General features: G+C 37.4%; 1 protein-coding gene across 1 annotated transcript in view; it reads right to left on the bottom strand.

Moving 5' to 3' along the window:
• TMTC2 (transmembrane O-mannosyltransferase targeting cadherins 2) overlaps positions 1 to 26,503 on the bottom strand; it is a 661,377-nt gene that overhangs the window by 358,572 nt on the left and 276,302 nt on the right. The window contains exon 3 of the mRNA XM_007955475.2: positions 22,481 to 23,309. Coding sequence (XP_007953666.1) covers positions 22,481 to 23,309 — 829 coding nt within the window. The remainder of the gene's footprint in view (positions 1 to 22,480; positions 23,310 to 26,503) is intronic.

Genomic DNA, 26,503 nt, shown 5'->3' with positions numbered 1-26,503 from the left:
ATATATGTGTATATCAAGCAAACAATAATACAAAAGAGCAGGAGTGGAATTTATAATCTCTGATAAAATAGACTTCAAGTCAAAATCCATTATAGGAGAAAAAAGGCATTATATAATGTTTAATGGGTCAATTAACCAAGAGAACAAAACCATAATAAACATTTATGCACAAAATAATAGAGTTCCAAAATACATAAACTCTAACACAACTGTGGAGAAGTGAATTATTTGGTATGCTTCTTCTGGCCACGATCTTTGTGATTTCCACCAGATGACTGCGTGGAAGTATGTAAATGTGATGTGCTTGTTGCCCCACCTAGGGGACTGCTCAGGTTCTTAGTAATGTAGTAACATACATGGCACCCCTGTGGGGGTGAGACCATGAAAATAAGGTGTATATAACGCTAACATGGGGAATGGTCAGTTTTGCCATCAGCTAGGATTGAAATAAGTCATCTCAAAGGCAGAAAGAGGTATATCACTACCATCAAGACAGAAAAACCAGGAGTGGAGCACTTCCTTGGACCTGAGATCTCTATGCTGCACATCCTTGGCAGAGAGATGGCTGAGACAGTGGCAGAAGAGTCAGCAGAACCAAGAAACTGGCATCAGACACAGTGGTGGGCTTACTGGCCCACAGAGTAAGTAAGCATTTTGAGTGCCTTCAGGCAGGAGGCTTACTGGCAGAGTGGGGTGACTCTCTGAGTATCTATCATCAAAATTAAAAGGGCTTTGCAATATTGGCCCAGAAAAGGACCGAGTCTGAAGCCAAAGAGAAGCATATGGCTTTGGCAAAGCTGAGAAGCTATCCTGATTGAAGAACTGTACCCTGAGTTGTTTTGATCCTGAATTATAACCTGTTATTTCCCTAATAAACTTCGTAATTGTGAGTAATGTCTGTGAGTTGTGTGTGGCCACAGCAACGAATTATGGAACACCACAGGGAAGTATAGAATGCCCATTGGAGGGACAGTTGGCATCAAAATTGGTAAAATGTTCAAAGGGTGGTGGCATGTCTGACCTTTGCCTCATAGTAATCAGCCTTGGGCCGTTGATGTTGTTATGGATCCTCTTTTCCCCTTGTGAAGTCAGAGGAGGCTAGAAGATGTTTCCTCAAGACTTTTTTGCAAGAATTAAAAAAGAAATAGACATTCTATAATAATAATAGGAGACTTTAACATAATAATAATAATAAACTAGAAAAAAAACTCAACAAAAATACAGAAGATCTGAATAACACAATCAACCAACTTGATCACACAGACATATTTAGAACACATCACCCAAGAGCAGAACAATACACATTCTTTTACAATGCTCAGGGACCATTATTTAAGCTACCAAAAAAAAAGCCTCAATAAATTGAAAAACGTGAAAATAATACAAAGTATCTTCTCTAATCATAATGCTATAAAACTAGACTTTAATAACAGAATAAGGGAGGTGGGGGGTAATAAATACATGGAAACTGAAAAACACCTTCCTTTAAAAGCACTTGGTAACAGAAGAAATTGAAAAATTCTTAGACAAACTAGAATGAAAACACAGCATACCACAACCTTCGGGGTATAGTAAAAGCAGTGCTAATAGAAGTATTAATAGCAATAAATGCACACATCAAATGAAGAAGAAAGGGTCAAAATCAATAGCTTAACCTAAAAATTCAAACAAATAGAAAAGTAGCTGCAAACAAATACACAGTCAGCAAAAGAAAGGAAACAATAAATATCAGAAAAGAAATAAATGAAATAGAAGACAGAGAAAAAATAGAAAGAAATAACAAGACCAGAAGTTGGTGGTTTGAGGGGATTAATAAAATCGAACAAACCACTGGCCAAACTGACAAGGAAAAAAATGAGAAGATGCAAATACCAAAATAAGAAATGAGATGTGAGACCTTCAACAGAAGAAACTTAGATAAAAAGGATCATGAAAGAATATTATGAAAACCTAAATAGACTCATAACAAAAGACTAAAATGAAGATGTGATTTAAAAAGAAGCTCTAACAACAACAACAACAAAGCCCCAGTCCAGAGGGATTCGGCAGAGAGCTCTACTAAACATTCAGAGAAGAGCTGACATCAATTCTACTCAAGTTATTCTAGAATATGGAAAAGGAAGTTATACTCCCTAATGCTTCCTATGAAGCCAGCACAACCTTGATACCAAAGACAGGAGAATATAGCACAATAAAAGAAAATTACAAGCCAATACTCCTCATGAATATAGATGAAAAAATTGTCAACAAAATTCTAGCTAATATAATTCAACAGTATATTTTTTAAAAATAATAAATTACTATCTGGTGGAACTCATACTAGGGAGGCCAGGGTAGTTAAACATGAGAAAATCAACAAAAGCCACTACAGAAATAAAACAAAGGAAAAGAACCATATGATCATCTCAACCAACGTAGAAAAGGCATTTGATAAACTCCAACACCATTTCCTGATAAAAACTCTCAGCAAAATAAGAATAGATGGGAAATTCCCCAACATAATTAAAAGCATATACATAAAATTAACAGGCAACATTTTCTCAGCTCAGAGAGATTCTCTTGAGAATGGAAACAAGACAACTGTGTTCCTTATCATAACCATTATTAAATTCTGTACTGGAAATGCTAGCCAGACAATAAGGTATGAAAGGAAAATAAAAGACATTCAAATTGGTACAGAAGAAGTAAAACTATCATTATTCACATATGTTGTTGTTGTTGTTGTCGTCGTCAGGTGCAGTTCAGTCAGTTCCACCTCATAATTACCCTAGGTACAACATAACGAAATACTGCCCAGTCCTGCAACATTGTCACATGCATAAAAAGAACAGAACTGTCCCAAAGAAACCTTTACAACTCTCTTCCATTACACTAGGGGTCATCTGAATTTGGATTAGCTTCAACAGATGAAGAGCCCTTACAAAGGCCAGGAGTTCTTGGATTCTAAACTACTCCAGAGGAAACAAAAAGAATCTAGTTTTTTTATTTTCGTTTCTCTTATAATTAAATTTCATGATTTATTTTATCTATAGTAGATCCTGTTCACATTTAAGAAGGTTCTTGTCACCTAAGTGCTCCTCATTAGTGTGTATCACCAAAAGGAACTTTGATGTACAAATGTACAAAAAAGTGCCACAACCAAAGTTTCAGTGAGTATTGTAACCAATTAGATTTGAATATACTCAAAAGATTTGGTTACTTGATTCTTCTACTTCTTATAAATCATAGTAAAAGCAGTAATTTTGTAAAGATGCATTGTGGGTCAAACCCTGGGGTAAATATGCTACACATATTATGTCCCAAAACCAAACCACTGTGATCAATTACAACTCATAGTGACCCTATAAGACAGAGCAGAGTTGCCCCCCAGGGTTTCCAAGGTTGGAATTCTTTAAGGAAGAAGATTGCCTCATCTTTCTTCCTTGGAACAGCCGGCAGATTTAACTTCCTTCCAAGGAGTGGCTGGTGGGTTTGAACCACAAGCCTTCTGGTTAGCAGTCAAACGCCTTGGGCACCATGCCACCAGAGCTCCTAACCAAACCAAACTCACTGCCATGGATTCAAATGGACTCATAGCAACCCCTCCTTGGGTGTCCGAGGCAGTATCTCTATGGAAGTAGATTGCCCAATCTTCCTTTGTCTGAGTGGCTGGTGGGTTTGAACTGCCAGCCTTCTGGTTAGCAGTCAAATGCCTTAGGCACTATGCCCCTAGAGTATAATGATAACAGCTATTAATGGCCTGCATTAGAATTAGTATCTCACATACTTTACTCCAAAACCTGTACTTTTTACCATGCTGTTTCTCCTAAACATTAGACTGTCTTAATTTCTCATTTACAAAATGAGCAAAGTTCATCTCTAAGGTCATAGTAAGATTAAGTAAGATAACTAATATGAAATTCTCCAATAAATATATTATTATGGAAAAGGTATGTTTTTTTATTAAAAGATTTCTATATATAAAAAGCATAAGTAATTAAATACCATTTTATATTTCACTGCCCATATTCAGAACTGATGAAAATATTAGAGAATTTCATTGCCAAGTAAATCCAGACCAACAAAATATAATTCAAATTTATATTGAACTATTAAACTATTTAGTATTACCTAAATAGTTTAGAAGCCATGCTTGAGATAAGAAAAATAATGCAAATCCTAAAGATGGCATTCTATTTTAATTAAAAAATCTGCTTCTAAGATACTAAAAAAGTACTTTTCAAATAAAATATACTAACTTCTACGTTAATTTTTAACAGTCACTTATAACTCAGCAGTTAGTACTGAACAAGCCAAAAAAACAAAAACAAAACTCACTGCTGTTAAGTCGGATCCAACCCACAGCGACCCCTCCTTGGCTTTCCTTGACGGTATCACTACAGAAATAGATTGCCCAACCTTCCTTCTGAAGAGTGGTTGGTGGGTTTGAACTGCCAGACTTCTGGTTAGCAGTCAAGTGTCTTAGGCACTACTCCACCAGAGCTAATAATATAGGAAATAAAGTTTTTAAAAAGTAATAGATGAGCAGTAAAAGTACCAATTTCAAGAATGAAATATTTATGTGAGTACAAAAATATTAGTGTATGCAAATGAGAGGGAAAGATTATCTGCTAAATAACCATACTATGGGATTTCTAAAAAAAAAAAAAAATTACCTTTGCTGTATACACAAATTGTAGGTAACTATCATTTTAAAGCATTTTTTTCCCCTAAACTTTCAGCTAACTATTAACAACAGAAAAAAAAAAAAAAATAGAGGGAGGGTAATTTTCTTTACCTTCTTTGCTGGTACAGGACAAGGTTCTGGAAAGGCTGTGTAGGAAGGTATTTCTGTATGAGGCATTTCTGCATCACTTGTTAAACATGGTATTGCAACAAGGGATGGTACTATGCATTTAACAATCTTAATTGCACAACTCAAAAAAATCTACTTCCAAGCAGCTGACAGTAGCTACTGCACAGAGGACTATGTAAGATAAATAGGAAAAATAAGGACATGTGCCAAAGCCATAGGGTCAACATAATAATATGATGTCATTGCATCAATTCAACAATATAGGAAAGAGAAGGGCTAGCTCATTTTTTTGCAGCTCCATTCTTAACTAGACTGGATGCCAACAGAAATTTTCAAAGGCTATACATGATTTTGCACCAAACACGTCCACTGGATGCATATTCTAATAAGTGATTAATGAATACTATCAACTAGAAATTATGGCTAGATATGTGGTCTTAAAGGCATAAATCAACGTATCCCATTCTTGAATCCTAAATAATGTTGACATTCAGACTATTTACGTTTCAGGTCAATTAAAATCTACAGGGAAGCCAGTCTTTTGCACCAAATAATCAAGACTGGGGTTGGGATTCACCTCTCTAAACCTAAATTTTAAACTTAAAATCTCAACATAAAGATCTACTTCAGACTTTTGGAAATGAACTGAGAACCATCAACAGCCACAATCAAAACTTGACGGTCCTCTGACCAGCACCACAGAGCCTCCTTCTAGAATTGCAGCAAAGCACATGGAGGTATGGCACTAGGACTTCAATGACTATGTCACCTGCTCTCAAAAAGTAACTCAAAATCACTGTCCTAATTGTGCAAAAAGAAGTTTATAAATCCTGCTTCCATTATCATTGTTTCTAAATATTAGAATTTCAAGAGCAGCAGTAATTAATTTAAAACATATCACCATGAGGACAAATATTGTATTAGTTCATTATTGTAAAAAGTCAAAGAAAAGTTCATATATGAAAGGAAACTTTGTTGGTTACCAGAGGTGGGAGGGGAGGGGAGGAAACACTGCAAAAATTTAAATAAATAAAATATATCACTGTAATAAGGATAAGTACAGATTACATGTACTTGTAGAATATCACTAACTAGTATATTAATGTTTTTATTAAGTCCAAGAAGTCACTTTTACTTAAAATTATTTCCAGCACATACAGTACTATGGGTCCCTCCATCTACTATTAGCTAGTAGAGTAAACATGACTTGAAGCTATCCTTCAAATATTCAGCTTACTCAGAAACAGAAGAGGAGTAGGTAGGATGTATTCTATGCCAATAGTGCATAAATCCCTTCACTAAAGCATATTTTTAAAACCCAAATAGTCCATCTGCTAAAGTAAAACAAGTAAAAAATAATAATATTTCAAAATATCTAAATCCTTCTGGCTTTTGTTGGTCATCTCATGAATACAGATTAGAGAAATTCTCTTTTCCCAAGGAAGAAGAGAAAAATGCTTATCACATTTCTTCATTATACCAAAACAAACAAACCAACCCACTGCCACTGAAATCAATTCTTAATCATGGTGACACCGTGTGTTACACAGTAGAACTGCTCTACAGGGTTTCCATGGACGTAATCTCTATGGAAGCAGGGCTTTCTTTCAGGGCATCACTGGTGGGTTTGAACCAACAACCGCTAGGTTTAATAGTCAAGTGCAAACCATTTGCACCACCCAGGGATGTTTTTTATTATACAAAATGTTGGCAGTTCAAACTCACCAGCCACTCCGCAAAAGGAAGACTGCACAATCTACTTCTGTAAAGATTTATTGCCTCAGAGACCAAACAGGGGTCACCATGAGTCAAAATCAACTCAATGGCAGTGAATTTGGTTTAGTTTTATACAAACCCTAAATTTTGAGATCTAGAGCCCTACATTATAAGGCTGTAGGTTACTTCTGTCATTCCAACCAAAAAACTGCACTTAATGAAATACTGTGCCAATTTGAGATTTCAGCAACCCACCCTTGTCAAAACCTCTCAGCTATTGTATTACATGTCAGCCCCAATCTTTCTAAATATAAAATTCCTAGAAATGAAGAGACATTTTCTTATTTAAAATGTATGTCTATGCTGTATATATAGAGCGAGAGAGAAAGAGAGAGATCAAGCATGCCTATGCTACTTGCAAAAAAAATATTAATGCTGGTATTTTAATATAGTATCCCATGGTGTTTTGCATAAAGGAACTGATTTATGCTGTTTTAAATGATTGGATTAATGTTCACAGTAGCAGTGGGTGTCAATGAGAATTAAAATTCTTAAATTCATAATAGAAACTATAATACAGGACTTCCTTCAAGGTTTTTGTATCTGTCTTTAAAAAACATTGTTTCTCTCTACTTTTTAATCAAATCTGAGTATGTTTCTAACTTGGAAAACAACACACACACACACATATATATACATATATATATACATATATATATATATATATGTGTATGTATATATATATACATATATATGTATATGTGTATGTATATATATTTAACTTTTTATTGAGATTTGGGTGAAAAGTTTACAGAGAAAATTTATTTTCCAGTCAACAACTCATATGCATTTTGTTTCGAGACATTGACTGCAATTCTCACAATGTAACAGCTCTCTTTCCACTTCCTCCCTGTGGTTACCTTTTCCCTGTGTTCTTCTTCCCTATTAATTCCTGCCTTTTCAGCTTTCTCCCTCTGCAAATGCTGCTGCTAACCCACAGTTGATTTTTCTAAGGCTGTTTGCTTCTCTTATTCACCTCACAGGTCTATCTATTGTTTACCTTTCCACCTTTTGGGCCTAAAAGTATTGATTAGTTACAAAGTGCTTCTGCATTCAAGAAGCGTCCCCAAAAGCCTCAGCCTTTTGAATAAATTAATTATTCTTCTCTGCTTAGCATTGGTCTCTTTGGGTTATGTGAATAAATTAAAGCTTAAGTTGCCCTTTCATTAGATCTCCTGGTGTTCTCCCTCTCATAACCAATGAAAACCTCAGAAGCATTTAGCGCTCAACTGAGGAAAAATTAACAAGAAGCTCTGAATTATGGAACAGCTTTCTTTCAGTTTGTTGTTAGGCACTATCTAGTTGATTTTCCACTCATAGAGATCTCATGTGACATGGTAAAACTGCCCCATGGGTGTTTTCGTTTATAAATTGTGATTTGAGTGAAAGTTTACAGAGCAAATTCACTTTCCATACAGCAGCTCATATATACTTTGTCTCATGACATTGACTACAATTTACCCCAATGTAACAGTACCCCTCCCACTTCCTCCCCATAGTTACCTCTTCCCTGTGTCCTTCCCTCCATGCACTCCTGACCCCTGAGCTGTCTCCCTGTGCATACAAAACCCTTCTATTCTCCCATGATTGTTCTCTCCAAGGAGTATATCTACCTAATGTAAAGTATCATATGCCTGTCTTTTGTTTGGCTGGAAGCCATAGGAGTGGGTTCAATTCCAGACCTGACGGGCAGTTAGGGGCCATAGTCTCCGTGGTTCCATCAGGTTCTATCAGACCAGTAAACCCGGTCATTTTTTTTTTTTTAAATGATTTCGAGTTTTGTTTCATATTGTTCTCTTACTCTATCCATGATCTCCTACAGAGATCCCCCTTCAAGTGGTTGACAGTGGTAACCAGGCATCATCTAGTTCTTCTGGTCTCATAGTCATATAAGCTGAGGATCACATGGTGTACTAGTCACTTGGATTAATTATTTCCATGCAGCTTTGGTTTGGAAAATAATATAATTTTTTTAAGTAAAAATATTTAATAGGTTTAACCATAATTTAATTTTCAGTAAGCCTACAAAATATATGTTCTTGCTAGACTCTTTTGAACAGCAATGTTCATGCTTTGTGCAATTACAACTAAATTAACACTGACATACAAAGCTAAAAAGTTTAAATATTCTAATTTAAGATCCATATGCTTGAAACTAGGGTAAACAATTTTCTTTAGCCATCCTCTCATATTATTACACATAAACAGTTCTCTACATCCAAGTCTTTTTCAGCAATTATATGACTTGGGACTTTTTGTATTTTTTCAAAACCCCTTGACGTACCTGGAAGTTTCTTTCAAATGCATGATCAACATGCATTTTAAATAAATGAATAAATAGATAGATACATGTATAGTAAGGCTAAAACTGAAAAATCATGCTGTGTTTGTCTCCTTGAAAATTTGCTGTATCTGAGGCATTATCTGTAACTTTATATTCTGGCAGGAAATTAACATATTGTACCTTCTGTGTTTTATAAGGGTCAAATATCTGTAAATTGATTTTGCACAAGATAATATTCTTATACGCTCTTTAGTTTACATTAGCAACTTGGTTCTCTTTTCCTGAAAGAGAATTAAAGATTTCAATTATATCAGTTATCATTTTAAACAACTCTATTCTCAAATATAACTTATAACATAGCTAACCATTCCTTAATAGATGACAGATTTGAAAATATTCCTTAGGATTTCCTGTTTGGTATTAGGGTGAAACTCAATGTCCACAGAATCCCTTAAACAGAACACATAACAGTGCTAGATAAAACATAAAATCTTCGTGAATAAATGTACCAACTGACGGGTGTCTCAGTTTCCTGATGCTGCTGTAACAGAAATATGGCATGTGGCTTTCAAAAACAGAAATTTATTTTCTCATAGTTCTGAAGGTTAAAAGCCCAAGCCAGGATCCAAGCTACGTCAATCCTTCCTTATCTATAGCCCCTGGCTTTCTTCAGTTGCTTGCCTTTTGGAAGATCTTCATATGGCATCTTCCCCCATTTGTGCTCACTTCTGTCTAATCTTCTCTAACTCAAAAATGATTACGTTTAGGATGCACCCTACTCTGATATGGTCTAATTAATATAACAAAGAAAATTCTATTTCTAAACAGGATCACATCCGCAGGTATTTGGGGAAAAAAAAAATCCTCACTGCCATTGTGGTCGTTATGTTAAGTTCATGTGTCAACTTGGCTGGGCCTGGTTGAGTGGGCAGCTGGATGCCGTATTCCCCATGATGAGGCTGATAATCAACTCCATGGTGCAGAGATGTGGTCTACTTCCTGTATATAAGGAGAAGCCCTGAGGAATGGTCTCTAGCTTATGGCACACTTGAACCCCTGAATGTAGCCATGACATTGTTCAGCAGCCTGCCATTCTCTGCTGACCTTGGGACTTTCAGTGGACTTGAACTATGGCCTGTCACGTGGTTTGGAAACATTGGGACTGTGCCTTTTTACTTACCAACCTTGGGCTTGTCAGTCTCAGCAGCCAGTAGCTGTCTGAGTGAAGAAAAGCCTCTAGCTCCAGTGGGCAGGGAACAGGAGGCAGAGCTGAAGCCCAAGGTTGAGGGGCTTTAACCCAGCCCCTAGAGCCTTGCACTTTCAACTTGGACTTAAAACCTCCTAACTATAAGAGAATAAACTCCTGTTTGTTCAGCCATCCACATTTGTAGTATATTCCTGTCAGAGTGGCACTAGGTAACTGAAATAGCCATCAAGTCAATTCTGACTCATAGTGACTCCCACTGAGTTTCCAAGGCTGTAAATCTTAACAGAAGTAGACTGCATCATTTTCCTTCTGAGGAGAAGCTGGTGAGTTTGAACCACCAACCTTCTGGTTAACAGTTAAAAACCTTTTGCACTGAGCCATCAGAACTCCTTTCCATAGGTATAGAGAATAGGATTTCAAAGTATATTTTGGGAAAACATAATTCAATCTATACCAGTAGGAAAGGAAAAGCAATATTCAAATCTAGACACAACATGAAAGCAAAAATCCAGGGTAAAAAGATGTTGACAATCACCCTGTATATATCTGCTAAACTCTGATGAACCAGTGATTGGTCTTCAATGGGCTTCAAGTGGGAAGTCACACTGGTGAAGCCATGAGATTCTGGCCATATGAAAGAAAAGAGCCTGAGTGGGTGAACTGGGAACAAGTAAACAAAACCATCATAGAAAAAGGTAGGGATATTGTTAATCCAACATATATGGGTAAACAGAAAAAAGGAAAATAACAATTCCCTGAAAATTCCTTCCTATGCATACATCTACCTTTACAAGTTTTGGAGCAATACCATGTCCACTGCAGAGTGTCAAACCAAAAGAATGTTTTAAACTACAATTGCAGCAGAGACAGTGGAGGAAGATAAGAGCATTATGTATAACTTTGTACAAGTATACTTGAAACACTAGTTAAATATGCAAAGTCCAGGGAAAAAAACTTAACCAAAAGTGACCCCAAAGTAAATCAAAACGTTTTCCAAACCATGACACACATTAAATCAATAGGAAAAAAAGAAAAGAAAGAAATCTATCCATAAACAAACCATGATGTCTAACTAGTTTACAGGTAAATTCTATCAAATACACAAGAAACAGACAATTCTAATTTTATGGAAATTCTTACAGGGAACAAAAAAAGAGGAAACTCTTCCAATCTGATTCTATAAGCATAATTGATTCTTAAACCAAAAAACAGGAGCTCTGGTAGCATAGTGCCTAAAGCACTTGACTGATAACCAAAAGGCTGGTGGTTCAAACCCACCAGCCGCTCCTCGGAAGGAAGATGGGGCAAATCTACTTCCTTAGTGATACTGCCTTGGAAACCCATGGAGAGGTCGCTATGAGTCGGGTCCGACTTGATGGCACATAACAACAACAAACCAGAAAACAGTATCAAAAGAAGGGACCTACCAATCTCAGAAACATGATGAAAAATAAATCTATCATAATATAAAAACAATTAATAGATCATAATTAATTCCTGGGCTTATTCCAGAAATGCAAAGTAGGTCTTACTTTAGAAAATCTATTAATACAAATCATCAAATTAAGAGATTGTGGCAAGGGGAACTCACAGATCATCAGTATTAATTCAGAATAAAAACTTCTTAAACTAGAAATAAAATGACAACTTTTAAAGACAAAAGTTATCTACAAAAAAACAATCAATGTCACACAATTTCTGGTGAAATGTTAAAGCATCTTTTACAAAAAAATGCCTGCCATAACTACCACTTCCATTTAACACTGTAATGGAAGTTCTACCATCTGATAAGAAAAAGAAATAAAACATATGAGTTGAAAGAAAAAAAACTATTGTGAAAAAAGAAATATGCAGGGGTCATCTTCAAACATACTGGCAATACTGCTTTTCTTAAACTGCAAGAGACAGTACCAGACAATGTCTTGTAGTGCTATTCTTGAAACCATACAAATGGAAGTATGCATGTGCACTTCTGTGTGTATGTGTGTATAGCTATAAATATTTCATAAATGAATAAAAGAAAAAAAATGTTAGAGAATTTTTAAGAATCAAACACAGACACTAAAATAGAAGTCAGAGTAATTAAATTTCATGTTTAATTTAATCATGCTCTAATCACAATTCCTTTGAAATACTAAAAAAAAAAATTGTTGTATAGTCTATTTCTTATTTGCAGTGTAAAACTGCCTCAGAGAGTTTTCTTGACAGTAAACTTTATAGAAGTAGTTTGTCACGCCTTTCTTCTAGAGCATTTGGTGGGTTTGAGCCGCCAACCTTTAAGTTAACTAACAGCCGTGGAGTCGGATGCAACTCACAGTGACACCTCCTTGGGTTTCCAAGGCGGTATCACTACGGAAGTAGATTGTCCAACGTTCCCATTGTTTTTACTTACCTTGTCTATCAAAAAGGTAGATGGACTGTAGACTTTTTAAAACTATGTCCCATGGAAACCTAATTCAACTTAATACTATTTTTCTGTCAGTCAATCTTCAACCATGCTTTTTGCAAGCTTTCTCCAACCTCATCTATTAAAGAGGAAATCTACATTTTACCACTTGCTAACTCAAACCAGTTAGTTTTAACCAAATACCATAATGGTTTCCCTTCCTGCTAACTGCTAAATTTTACTTCATATAAAAATCTATACCTCTTTTGAAAATTTTTCATCTTAGGCTGGATGTGAAATGAAAAATCATCTAGAAATAGAACTAACTCAATTTCAAAGCTAGCCAGTTAATTACAATTCATTATAGCTGAAGAGAAAGCTCAATTAGAGGTAAAAGATTACACCATAAAATCCACAGTGAATTAGTCAAGGTTCACATGATTTAAAGAGTTAAGATTTTACTTAAATTTTGAGTTGTTTCCTAAAAATAAAATTATATTCATTCAACATACATTTCTTCAAATTTGAAACTATGTAAAACAGAAATCTCAATATAAACAAAACAAAAATCCTCACAACTGGACCAATGAGCAGCATCACAATAAATGGAAAGAAAATTGAGGCTGTCAAGGAATTCACGTTGCTTGGTTCTACAATCGATGCCAACGGAAGCAGCAGTCAGGACATTAGATGACGTGTAGCATTGGGAAAGTCAACTGCAAAGGAACTGTTTTAAGTGCTGAGGAGCAAGGATATCTCCTTGAGGACTAAGGTGCGCCTGACTCAAGCCATGATATTTCCAATTGCCTCGTATGCATGTGAGAGCTGGACAATGAATAAGGAAGACCGAAGAAGAGTTGATGCTTTTGAGTTGTGGTGCTGGCGGAGAATGCTGAAAGTACCATGGACTGCTAAAAGAACTAACAGATCTGTCCTGGAGGAAGTGCAGCCAGAATGCTCCTTGGAAGCAAGAATGGCCAGACTTCGTCTCACCTATTTTGGTCATGTTGTAAGAAGGGACCATTCCCTGGAGAAGGATGTCATGCTTGGTAGGGTGGAGGGCCAATGATTGTGGGGCTGGCGCGGGATCCGGCAGTGTTTCGTTCTGCTGTGTATGGGGTCGCTATGAGTCAGAAACGACTCAACGGCACTTAACAACAACAACAACAACAACAAAACAGAAATAGTAGCATCAATTTTACAAAATCTTCCTAGAGAAAGAAAAATAGTCAAATATTATTAGTTTATAGTTATTAATATTTTTCATAGTTATTAGATAAAATAACTATTTGATCTCTATTTTCTATATTTTCATGGAAATGAGAATAGAATGCTGGGATAATCACTGACAATTTCAAGTTATGTTCATGGCTAATCATCTAATATTTAAATCTATTATTTGACACATTTACATTAGAAAGAGGCATTAAAAACAAATATTAATTTATCAAACAAATTTCCCTTGTATTAGCTCTGTTTTAATTACTGTTAAGAATTTGCATTCAAACAATAAGAAACAAGTCATATGTGTTCTCTGAAGCAATTTCACAGGTTTACTATACCAGTCATTCTCAGAATTGATTTGATCTTGAATGTACAGCTTAAAAAACATACTGCCTTTTAGCAATGTCATTATTCTATTTCATGTTTATATGCTCACTGATCCAGTTATCTACTATAACACTGTATGTTTGTGATTTGAACTCAAATTAATAAAGAAGCCAGCAAGAGTAATTTGTTTTTAAAAAGGAAAGTAATGAGTTTGAGATGGTGGGAAAATACCCAGGAATTAAAGTTCATACAGAATGAGGTCATGAGAAAAACACAGGTAGTCCCCGATTTACGACACATTTGAGCTATGATGAACTGCACTAACAACCACCTGCTTTTTTTATTTTTGTATAACTTATGGTTAGTAATGTGTACCACATTCAAGGATGCAGTGAGTAATTTGCTGATGCTGTCACTCTCAGATGTCTACCTGGCAGATGTTCAAAGAATGAACATAAAGATACTGATAATAAAAGGCAATAATAAAGAAAACTACTTTTTAAAAAAGAGGTATTTTGACTTATGTCAGAACTGTCTTATGATGGAATGGTCAGAAGAGAACCACATTATAAATTGGGGCCTACCTACAACTTAGAATTTCAACAACACACTGACTGCCTAATACGTACTATATACAATACTCTCAGCATTATGGAATAGGAAGAATAAAGAAAGGCTTTGGACAGAAACTTGAAGAATACATCAATTTAAGGAAGAGGTAAAAACCACAGAAGAGAGCTGTGGAAAATGAGAGATAGTGAAAATTATGTGGTTCCCTGAAAGTTACGGCAACAGAGATCAATGCTGCCATCCTACAGACAGCTAAAGCCCACAGGCCAACAAGAAGGATGATCATACATTTAACAATTGTGAAATGAATTAAGAAATGCTTTTTTCAAGCAAACAGTAATTAATGTGATATATAAAATGTTTTTCTAAAGAAGGAAAACCTTAAATATTACGTATCTTGTGCATAGTGCCTAAGGCACTTGACTGCTAACCAGAAGGCTAGTGGTCCAAACCCACCAGCCACTCCTCGGAAGGAAGATGGAGCAATCTACTTCCGTAGTGATATTGCCTCGGAAACCCAAGGAGGAGTCTTTATGAGTCGGCTCCGACTCGACGGCAGTGGGTTTGTTTGGTTTGGTTCGGTTCATTAAAGTAGTCATCAGAGAAAATTTCTTCTTCTGAAGCACAAAAATGCAGAGAGTTACCGTGAAATCAGCAAACTATAGTAATCATCTATGTCTAGTATTTTCTGACATTATCAACCACATAATGAGATAGGCCTTGTGGTTTACATAGTCCAATCAGCTATCATTTCTCTACTTTCCAGATTTAAACCATAAATTAGCAGCACAGTCACTATGACAGACTTTACCCATCACCATTTGCATCCAATCAGTTAATGACTGGCAGCTGTCTACAGGACCCATTATTGAAGACAGTAGCTTTAATGAATAATGCTTCATGAGGCCTAAAATCATATTCCATTAAAACACATGCAGACTAAAGAACTCCAAAATTTGCAAAGGCTTTCAAAAGAGAAAAAAAATATGTAACAGTGAAATAAGTATAATCTGAAACAATCTTAAGAAAGACTGATTGTAAAGTGTTTCTAATCTTTTGCTAAACTCAAATAACATATAGACTAAGAAAAATCTTCCTAAAGGAAGATTACTCCAGTCTCATAATTGCTAAGGAAATAACTGTTACCAGAATAATTATTAGTAGGCTATAAACAGAAAAAATGAACTTGGATTTAAAGAATTTTGCCATGTATGAAAATGGAAGCATATGTCTTAGATGGCAGTCATATAATCCAAAATTAACTCTACCTCAATTCTATGCACCTTATTATGAACCATCATTTAGTACAAGGAGCTCTGGAGGCACAGTGCTTAAGGCCTTTGACTGATAACCAGAAGGCTGGCAGTTCAAACCCACCAGCCATACCATGGGAGGAAGACAGGGCAATCTACTTCCATAAAAGATTTAATGCCTCAGAAACGCTATGAGGGTCATTATGAGTCAGAATTGACTCAATGGCAATGGATTTGTTTCTTTTTTTTTTTTTTTTAATAGCTATCACTAAACAGCTTATAAGCTCCATAAGGAGAAAGACTATTGATTTTAACATTTATTATTCATGCATTCATTACTGAATGCCTTCTATGTACCAGGCACTGTGACTGTCACTACATGGGGTATTAAGGCCTAAAATTAATACTGTGTGCTGCCTTTGAGGGAGCTCTGGTAGCATAGTGCCTAAGGCACTTGACTGCTAACCAGAAGGCTGGCAGTTCAAACCCACCAGCCACTCCTCAGAAGGAAGGTTGGGCAATCTACTTCCGTAGTGATACTACCCCAGAAACCCAAGGAGGGGTCGCTATGAATCGGGTCTGACTCGAAGGCACATAAAAACAACAAAGCTGCCTTTGACATCTGAAACTGGGATGGTTTTAAACGGCCTAACTGCAAGTTCTCCTCCCAACTCTGCTCCCACAGAAAAGGATCTCTACCAAATCACCTCTCCTCATGGAAGAGACCAGACACAGTTACTGCTTATTGCTGAGTAGTGGGTTGTGGTTCCAATGCAACCCATGGGATTATTCAAAGAAGTTAATCACATTTTCCTGTGGGAACCAGAGGGCATTCTATTCCCTTGATACTATAAAACCTGTTTCCCACAACTCTTGCTTGTTCACTTTGTTTCTCAATGCAACCTTAATGTGGCCCTGCATGTTGTGTGGTATCACCTCCATGGGCTTTAAGTGTATGTGACTAAGAAACTACTGTTTATCTCATCTGTCCAGTGTTGGATGTCATGTGCTCAGACATTCCTGAAATCTGGAGAGAGAAGTAAATTCAGAGTCTTGGTCAAGATCTTACCTGGAGTCAAAAACTGGTAATCATATTAAATGGTTATCCTGAAAGATTGCTAAAGGCTGAGTGTGGACTAGCCTGAGAGTGAGAAACCTCAAAGGACCACAGTCGTATGGATCTGCCACTCTTTTGTGGCTTTTACCTCAAGTTATCACAGTGAAGAGCCAAGAAAAGATACTCTCTGATCTCTGTCAGGTGGAGGAAAGAGTTGCTATTAGTTACCCTCAAGTCTATTCTGACTCAAGTAAAATATGCCCAGAGCTTTCTACACAACAAAGGTCTACTATTTAGGAAACAAATAAACAAAGAAAAGGTTTTACCCAGAGTAGCAGGAGAGGAAATCCTCCTACTTTAACCCCTTCTAGCCTTCTGCTAAGGAGCTCTGGCGGCATAGTGCCTACGGCATTTGACTGCTAATCAGAAGGCTGGCAGTTCAACCCACCAGCCACTCTGAGGAAGGAAGATGTTGTTGTTGTTGTTATGTGCCGTTGAGTCGGACCCGACTCATAGCAACCCCTCATTGGGTTTCTGAGGCAGTATCCCTATGGAAGTAGATTGCCCCATCTTCCTTCCGAGGAGTGGCTGGTGAGTTTGAACCACCAGCATTGTGGTTAGCAGTCAAGTGCCTTAGGCACTATGTTACCCTATTTCCAAAGATTTATCACCTTGGAAACCCAATGGGGGTTGTTATGAGTCGGAACTGACTCAATGGCAATGAGTTTGGTTTTGGTTTTTTAAGCTGTAAGTCACCAACAAATTTGGATTTTTTAGCCTTCTTCTGTCACCTGGGGGGTGTGGGGAAGTGCAGCGAGCACTAAGAAACATTTGCAGAGGTCACAGCCCAGACACAGACTCATTAAAGTCTGAGATTTAATGGTAAAATTATATAAAGTTTCCCTCTCCCACACTTTACCACCATACCAACCAACAAGGCTCCTGTATTATAGGAGTTTATTATAGGTGAAAAAGTTGTAAAACGTTAAGTTTATAAGAGATCTTAGAGAAGCCCAAAACCAACAGGGGAGACAAAAAGAAGGACATTAGAGGGATTTGAAGACTCTGGGATCTAGAGTACAATTCCTAGCCAGATTAACATAACATCTCATATGCTAAAGGTCTATTTATCTCACTTCCCCTTAGTCAATATAGCATGTCCAGATTTCAACCAGAAATTACAAGGCATACTAAAGGGGAAGAAAATAGAACAGAGAGCTCAGGGATGAAGATTTTAGTAATAAATAATCGACATGAAAAATGATGGTAGCTAGGACTATGGTGGTAGCAGTTAAAGTGGTTAAAAACTGGTCAAGTTCAGGATGTGTTTTGCAGGATGGATGTAGTGTGGGAAAGAAACAAATGAGATACAGATGCCCCCAAGTTACCATCAGCTGAGAAGGCTGCAAGTACAGCAGTTCATTAGATGGGGGAAGGGAGGAGGAGGTAAGTTTTTTTAGGAATTCAAATGTTGTTGATGTCTCAGAATACTTATAATAGCAATTAGTCATTGAATGACTATTTCAGAGTATGCCTGCTGAAAGTAAAGATGATTCAAAGCACTTACTGATGAAGATTAAAGACTACAGTCTGCAGTACGGATTATACTTCAACATAAAGAAAATGAAAATCCTTCCAATTGGACCAGTAAGCAGCATCACAATAAATGGAGAAAAGATTTAAGTTGTCAAAGATTTCGTATTTCCTGGTTCCACAAGTAACACCAATAGAAACAGCAGTCAAGAAATCAAACATCATACTACACTAGGTAAATCTACTGCAAAAAACCTCTTTAAAGTGCTGAAGAGCAAAGATGTCTCTGAAGACTAGCCCAAGTCTAACCCAAGCCATGGTATTTTCAGTAGTCTCACATGCATGTGAAAGCTGCACGATGATTAAGGAAGACCGAAGAAGAGGTGATGCTTTTGAGATGTGGTGTTGGCAAATAATACTCAAAGTACCATGGGCTGACAGAAGAACTAAGAAATCTGTCCTGGAGGAAGTGTAGCTAGAATGCTCCTTGGAAGCAACAATGGCCAGACTTATTGGTCATGTTGTCAGAAAGGACCATTCCCTCAAGGATACCATGCTTGGTAAAGTGGAGGGTCAACAAAAAAGGGGAAGGCCCTCAATGAGATGGATTGACACAGTGGCTGAACAATGGGCTCAGGTATAGCATGGATTGTGAGGCTGGCACAGGACCACGCAGTGTTAAGTTCTGTTGTACATGGGGTTGCTATGAGTCAGAGCTGACTCACAGCACCTAACAACAACAACCTGTCATATAGCACTTGTTAAGCATTGTTGTTGTTGTTGTTGTGTGCCGTCGAGTCAGCCCTGACTCATAGCGACCCCTCCTTGGGTTTCCGAGGCAGTATCACTACGGAAGTAGGATTGCCCAACCTTCCTTCCGAGGAGTGGCTGGTGGGTTTGAACCGCCAGCCTTCTGGTTAGCAGTCAAGTGCCTTAGCCACTATGCTACCAGAGCTCCTTGTTAAGCATTAGAAAACAAAAAAAGAAAAAAAAAAAATCCTCACTGTCGTTGAGTGAATTCCTAATAGTGACTAATAGTGACTCCTTTAGGGTTTCTGAGGTGGTAAATCTTTATGGAAATAGATTGCCTAGTCTTCCTTCCATGGAGTGGCTGGTGGGTCTGAACTGCCAACCTTCTGGTTAGCAGTGAAATGCCTTAGGCACTATGCCACCAGAGCTCCTTAAGTATTAGAAAAGAAATGTAGAAATATGTTATACTCCAAGGAAACAATTTAACATTTTAACCATATCACCAAAATAACTTAATCAGAATTATAATAAAAACTGTTACTAACGGTAGTAACAGTAGTAGCTAAAGCTGGAAAGAGAGCAGCAGTGGGTGAGTGGTAGAATTCTTGTCTTCCGTGTGGCAGACCCAGGTTTCATTCACAACTAATGCACCTCACATGCACCCCCCACTCATTTCTCAGTGAAGGCATGTGTGTTGCTCTGATACTGAACATGGTTCAGAGGAGCTTCCTGATGAAGACAGACTAGGATGAAAGACTTGACGATCAATATCTGAAAACCAGTCAATGAAAACTCTAGGGATCCCAACAGTCCAATCTGCAACTGATCGAATGACCAGACAGCATTTCAGTCCTTAAGCATGGAATCATCATGAGTCAGGAGTCGACTCAGCAGTAGCTAACGACAATAATAATGCTAGGAAATACCTAGCATTTACACAATGATTTCACCTACTCTGGAGCAGAGACTACTACTTGTCCCCTAACATCTGAGTAGGTGCCCTCCCCCTTCATTCAGAGCAGTAAAATCTAGCAGGGCACTTAGCTTCCAAGAATAAAGGTAACATTTCCCAGATTTCCTTGAAGCTTGTTGTTGTTATTGTTATGTGCCATCGAGTTGGACCCAACTCATAGTTGACCCCTCCTTAGGTTTCCGAGGCAGTATCACTACAGAAGTAGATTGCCCAACCTTCCTTTCGAGGAGTTGCTGGTGGGTTTGAACCGCCAAGCTTCTGATTAGCAGTCAGATGCCTTAGGCACTAGGCCACCAGAGCTCCTTCCTTGAAGCTAGGTGTGGCCAATGATATGTAAACAAATGGAGTGTGTGCAGCTTCTGTGAAAAGCTCTAAAGAGGATAGGCACACCTACGATTTTCCTTTTTTCCCTCTCTTCCTGTTAGCTGAAGTGCTGATACAATAAAGTGCCATCTTGAACCATATGGACACAGTGACACTCCAGAAATGGCAAAGGAACAAAAGAGAAGGGGAAGGAATGAAGATCAAAAAAACATGGCGCCATGTTATCAGCCGGGGGCTGCACAAACTTAGATTGCTACATGGAAAAAAAAATAAAGCTTCTGTCTTAATTTAAGCCACTGTTATCTTGGCTCTTTGTTACAGTAGCATAAACTTAAACCCAACCAATAAATTTAATAAATCCTCAGAAAAAACACTGAAGCAGATAATAGGCTGGGGTTTTTCTGTTTTGTTCTCATTTCTTAACAAGTATATGTTTTTAAACAGAAAGAAAATAAAAAGGTAGTATAGCCTTGTTATATATACTTACCTTTACCAGTGAGGAAACACTAGCTGAAAATCCTTCTGATTGCCACAATTTTTACAGCAAGATTTGGGTCAGGCATTCAATAAACTGAGCAGTACTCACTACCTAGTAAATCTACGCGGTCATGAGTTTTCAAAGAGCATTGAGGAATTGTATGCATTAGCTCAATTTAATGCTTCTATTCCCCTCAAGATTCCTGCAATCTATCAAGCATTGTGAGGAGCAAAAATTAGTTCTCTGTCTTAAAAATAAAATGTATAGTTGCTCTCTAAACTCTTAACTTAATCTGTGCCAATCGGACAAGAAGGAGCTATGGTGGCATGGCGCCTAAGGCATCTGACTGCTAACCAGAAGGCTGGCAGTTCAAACCTACCAGCCACTCCTCGAAAGGAAGATTGGGTAATCTACTTCCATAGAGATACCACTGGCAAAGTTGTTCGTGGGGTGTCTAGATCTTTGGAGAAAAGGCCCAGTTCAAATGCCATAGAAGCAACCTTAATTTACAGGTTAAATAACTAAAAAAGGGCTCATGCAGAACAAGATTACTTGGCACTATTCACTATGACATATTTCTGTACTAAAACTGTAAACTTATTTTCACTCAATTGCTCCCCAACTTCCATCATCATTTAACTGCCAAAACCAGGGTAATCCACTGTAACAGATTTTAATTATTCACTTGTGCTTTAAAAGTGAATACCTTCTACTATGGCTATAGATACTGAGATTTGCTAAAACAGTTATATAAATTAAAAAATATATATATACCAAATATATGACTTATCTTTTCAGTGAATAATAAAACACTAATTTTGCTAAGTAATTTAAGAACACTTAAATAAGACTAACACCTGCATGTGTACATACTGACACCTACAGACACAATTCCAAGATTCAGAGAGGTAGCCTTACCTCCAAATCTTTTAAAGATGTCATTGTAAGTCTGAAAATATTTCCTTGAGTGATGCGCTTAGAAAACAGAAGAGCTAAACAATACCTGAGTGAAACAGCTTGACTTCTACAATATGATGAAAGAGATGTCTATATCTTATTTTGAAATGTGAAAATTACACATATTTTCTAAATTCATATGAGAGTCATTATTTCCACATAACAGAAATTCTACGTCCTATAGACTAATGTAGCCAGGAGCATAGGAAATTATTTATTTTAAATATAAGGAATCTTGTTTCCACAGTAAGCACTTGGCTGTCCACCAAAAGGTTGGCAGTTCAAACCCACCAACTACTTCCAGATGACCGTCTGCTTCTTTAAAAGTGACAGCCTTGAAAACTCTAGGAAGTCATTCTATTCTGTCCTATTGGGTTAGCATGAGTCAAAATCAACCCAAATATGAAATGCTCCATATGTCTCTAAACCAGTTTCACTGTTCATCTCTTAAAAAATAAAAAAGAAAGATACAGACAGTGCATTAAAACGACGTTTTCTTCCTTAGTATTGTTTTTAAGGTGAGAGGCAAAGATTCAAAAAGACAAAAAGTAAGCTGTGAAGTCAGTAGCATAAAATAAAATATTACCTTTAGCTGGGTTTACTTTTATCCCTGACCTATACAGCATTTCCTCATTCTGCCAATCTCCATTCCTGATCGCAGTCTTGAGTCCATAGAAAACAATTAATGTAGCTGTAGCATAAAAAATCAAGCTCTTGAGAAAGCGCTTTTGGACTTTGACATAAAGGGCTCTGGCACCCACTGTAATCAGAAGGCAGAAGCCCATACTAGGAATATACAATACTCGCTCTGCAATTACAAAGCCGACATAGAAAAACAAGTTTGTGGCAGGAACAAAAGGTATTATTAACAAAGATAAAGACAGAACAACAATGTTCTCTGTAGAAGGAAGTTGTGTTCTTTCTGATACATTACTTTTAATGCCATTTTCTACTTTGGATGCAAAGCTGGACTTAATCTCTGAGTTCCGGTACTCCACATCTGAATGGCAGCTATGTCCATTTGCATTCTGCTTGCCATTTGTTACAACTTTCGCACTGCATTCTCTTTCTATTGTTGGGCTCTTCAAACCATAGTAGGCAAGGAGGAGGAGTCCAGTATAGAAGGCCACAGTGTGTAGGTTTCTCCAATCACAAATTGTTTTGAGCAGAGGCACAGCATCCATTGACCAATCAAAACTGAGGGTATCTGGGCATAGCAACAGCCAGAGGTTCTTAGATGGCAAGTAGAAGAAGGTGAGCGTGCGTGCCAGGAGGCTATCCGAATCAGCAGCTGGGTTGTCAGAGTTGGAAAAGCTCGGTGGTTTGTTTCCCATCCAGTATAAACGGGCACCCAAAAGGGAGGAGCCCCAGAAAGTTAACAAACTAATGCTGAGGAAAAGAGACAAGTTCTTCCTCTGAAACCAAAAAAAAAAAGAAGGGGAAAAAAATAAGATCACCATCAACACAGCATGGGAATATTTTGCTAAAATGTAAGAGATAAAATACATTTTTTAAATGGACAATTAAAACACACCATTATATCTCAAATAAATACCCTTATTTCCATCTCCTTTTAAGCATATTTAGGTAAATTTTAATCTTATAAAAGTAATAAATTGGCTGTAGGATCCTAGTTTGTACATAACTTTTGATGAGTATCCTTTCTTCTTATTCCTTTCTAAAACACCAATAACCAAAACTTCAATTTTCTGACATATTCAAGTGGGCTCAATATATTTCCCTCTCAAGATTGTTGGAAGGTCAAAATAAGACCACAATGTAAAAGTACTTAGCATTCTATTTGGGATATAGTAGATACCTAATAACTGTCTTTCATTTTATAGTTTAGTTTCTGGGGAACTGCAAGGAGCATGCATGCAAAAAATATATGAGGTATGACAGTACTACACTAGGTAGAAGCTGCAATTAGCTATGTCTATGCCAGTCCCCATTTCACTGTCTTGAATGTCTATACAGAATTTATAAAACAGGCTTTCATTTTCTGCCTTATACTGTCACTGACATCCCTGACATCAAACAGTAAGATTGACCTTGAATTCCTTTTTTTTTCCCTCTCCTTATTGATCATAAGTTTTAAAAATAAAGCGTCTTGAACAATGGACTTGAGAAAAAGCCAGGAAACTGTGAGATGAAGGCCAGTGGGCATGACTGTTAATGAGAGCGCCTGGCAAACTCTCACTCTGAGCAGGAAGCTAGCCTCATATCCAACAAGCCAAGGTCCTGAAGACGTGTGTGTGTGGGGGGGATCACATCACAACTTAATGATCTACTGATAATCCGATCTCTCATTTTGTCATTGTATCAGAACTCTCTCACTCAGCACCAGTCAGAAGGTGCTTAGAACCTGCACCAGCTTGAACAGTGCCTCCCAAAATTCATGCCCATCTGCAACCTTAGAATGTGACTTTATTTGAAAACAGGATCTTTGAAGATGTAATTAGTTAAAGACAATATCATATTGGATTGGGCTGGGAATTAAATCCAATGACTGGTGTCCTTGTAAGAAGAGAAGAGGCCACAGAGACAGACATAGAGGCAAAAAGGCCATGTGAAGACAAAGTATTGACTGGAGTGGTACACCTACAAGTCAGGAAACAATAAGGAGTATCAGTAGCTACCAGAAGCTTTGAAGAGGCAAGGAAGAATTCTTCCCTAGGGCCTTCAGAGGCATTATGGCCCTGTCAATAACTTGATTTTGGACTTCCAGCTTTTAGAACTCTAAGAGAATACCTTCCAGTTTTTTGGACCACCATATTTGTGATAAGTTGTTACAGCAACCCTAGAAAACTAATACAGACCTTATAAAAGATATGCCAAATATTTAGTTGAAAAACCATCTACAAAGAACAATATTTTGAGTATCTGCAACTTCTATCAAAACAATGTCTATGAATGCAGTATGACTGACAAAGAGAACTCTCCTCGTCAGATGCCTTCTAATCTACCCCACCTCTAACTGCTGGAAGCCACAGCACTGGTCACAGGCCCTCCTCACTCTCTCTACTCTCAATATAATGATCTCAGCAAAGGTCATAATTTTAAAAATTAATAATATATTATAATAACTCCCAAACTGTTGTCTCCAACCCTTCACCTTCATATTCATTTATTCAATTGCCCATTAGGCATATTCACTTAGGTGCTTCAAACTCAAAATGTTCAAAATATGACTCTTGATTTCATACTCCCCTGAAACTAAATGAAACAGTTCCTTCTCTAATCATGCCTACCTCAGAAAATAGTAACAAACAAACACATTGTCGTTGAGTCGGATCCAACTCATAGCAACCCCTCCTTGGGTTTCCAAGGCGGTATCACTACAGAAGAAGATTGCCCAGCCTTTCTTCCAAGGAGCAGTTTGTGGGTTTGAACTGCCAGCCTTCTAGTTAGCAGTCACATGCCTTAGGCACTACGCCACCAGAGCTCCTCAGAAAACAGTTTATTTATTTATTTTATTTATTTTATGTGCCGTCAAGTCGGACCCGACTCATAGTTACCCCTCCTTGGGTTTCCGAGGCAATATCATTACGTAAGTAGATTGCCCCATCTTCCTTCCTAGGAGTGGCCAGTGGGTTTAAACCGCCAGCCTTCTGGTTAGCAGTCAAGTGCCTTAGGCACTACGCTACCAGAGCTCCTCAGAAAATAGTAATACTATGTAAATCAGTTCTTTGTCATGGTCACTCCCCTTCCCTTTTCATTCCATCCACTACAAAGTCCACTTCAAAATAAATCCCAAATCTGTCCATTTCTCTCCATCTCTTCTGCTATCACACTAGTCCAAAATGCCAGCAACTTGATTCTCAAAACTAAACTATCTCCTCCTAACTGGTGACCTTGATTTTTAAGCACAATTTATGTTATTATCAATTTTAAACTCATCAATGGAATGGTATTCTAAAATCTTGTAACTGTGTTGTCTATAAAATAATTTACTTAGTTCAGGGCTTTTTCCTTTTTTTCGATATGTCCATTTTTTACATTTTAAAATTATTTTGATAAACTTTAGAAATATTTAGGTTATTGTGTGAAAGAAAGAATTTTATTGATCAAAAATTCAGATTAAGAAAAATAAGAAACTACAAAAAGACAGAAATTATGGAAAGCATGAAGAGATGAGATTGTCCCTATCAGATCACTCTAACCCAAAACCCACTTCTGTGGAGTAAATTCTGATTCATAGCAGCCCTGCTGGACAGAGTAAAATTGCCCTGCAGGGTTTCCATAAATCTTTATGGAAGGAGACTGCTGTATCTTTCTCTCATTGAACAGCTGGTGGGTTCAAACCAACAACCTTTTGTTCAGCAGCAAAATGCTTTAACCAGAGATGAGGAGTTCCGGCAAGATGGAGGACTAGGCAGAAAGACTGCATAGACCGTCTTCAACAAAGAAAAGGAAAACCAATTAATACAGACACAGAAGATAATCCTGGACCCATAAGCCTTGAAGGGAAAGATATAGAAGTGGACTAAACCCCAACTAGCAGAAGAATTTGCATCAAAATACCAAAAAAGGAGACAGACAGAGCTGCGGTCTGGCAGCTGTTATGAGCGATCCTGACAGCACAGACAGCTTGGAGATTTCCGAGTGG

The sequence above is a fragment of the Orycteropus afer genome, unplaced genomic scaffold (assembly GCF_000298275.1).
Source record: "Orycteropus afer afer isolate SDZICR_OR568_19922 unplaced genomic scaffold, OryAfe1.0 scaffold00504, whole genome shotgun sequence".
In the NCBI taxonomy this organism is placed as follows: Eukaryota; Metazoa; Chordata; class Mammalia; order Tubulidentata; family Orycteropodidae; genus Orycteropus; species Orycteropus afer.
Note: the sequence above shows the minus strand (reverse complement) of the source record. Positions and strands in the feature narration are given on the sequence as shown.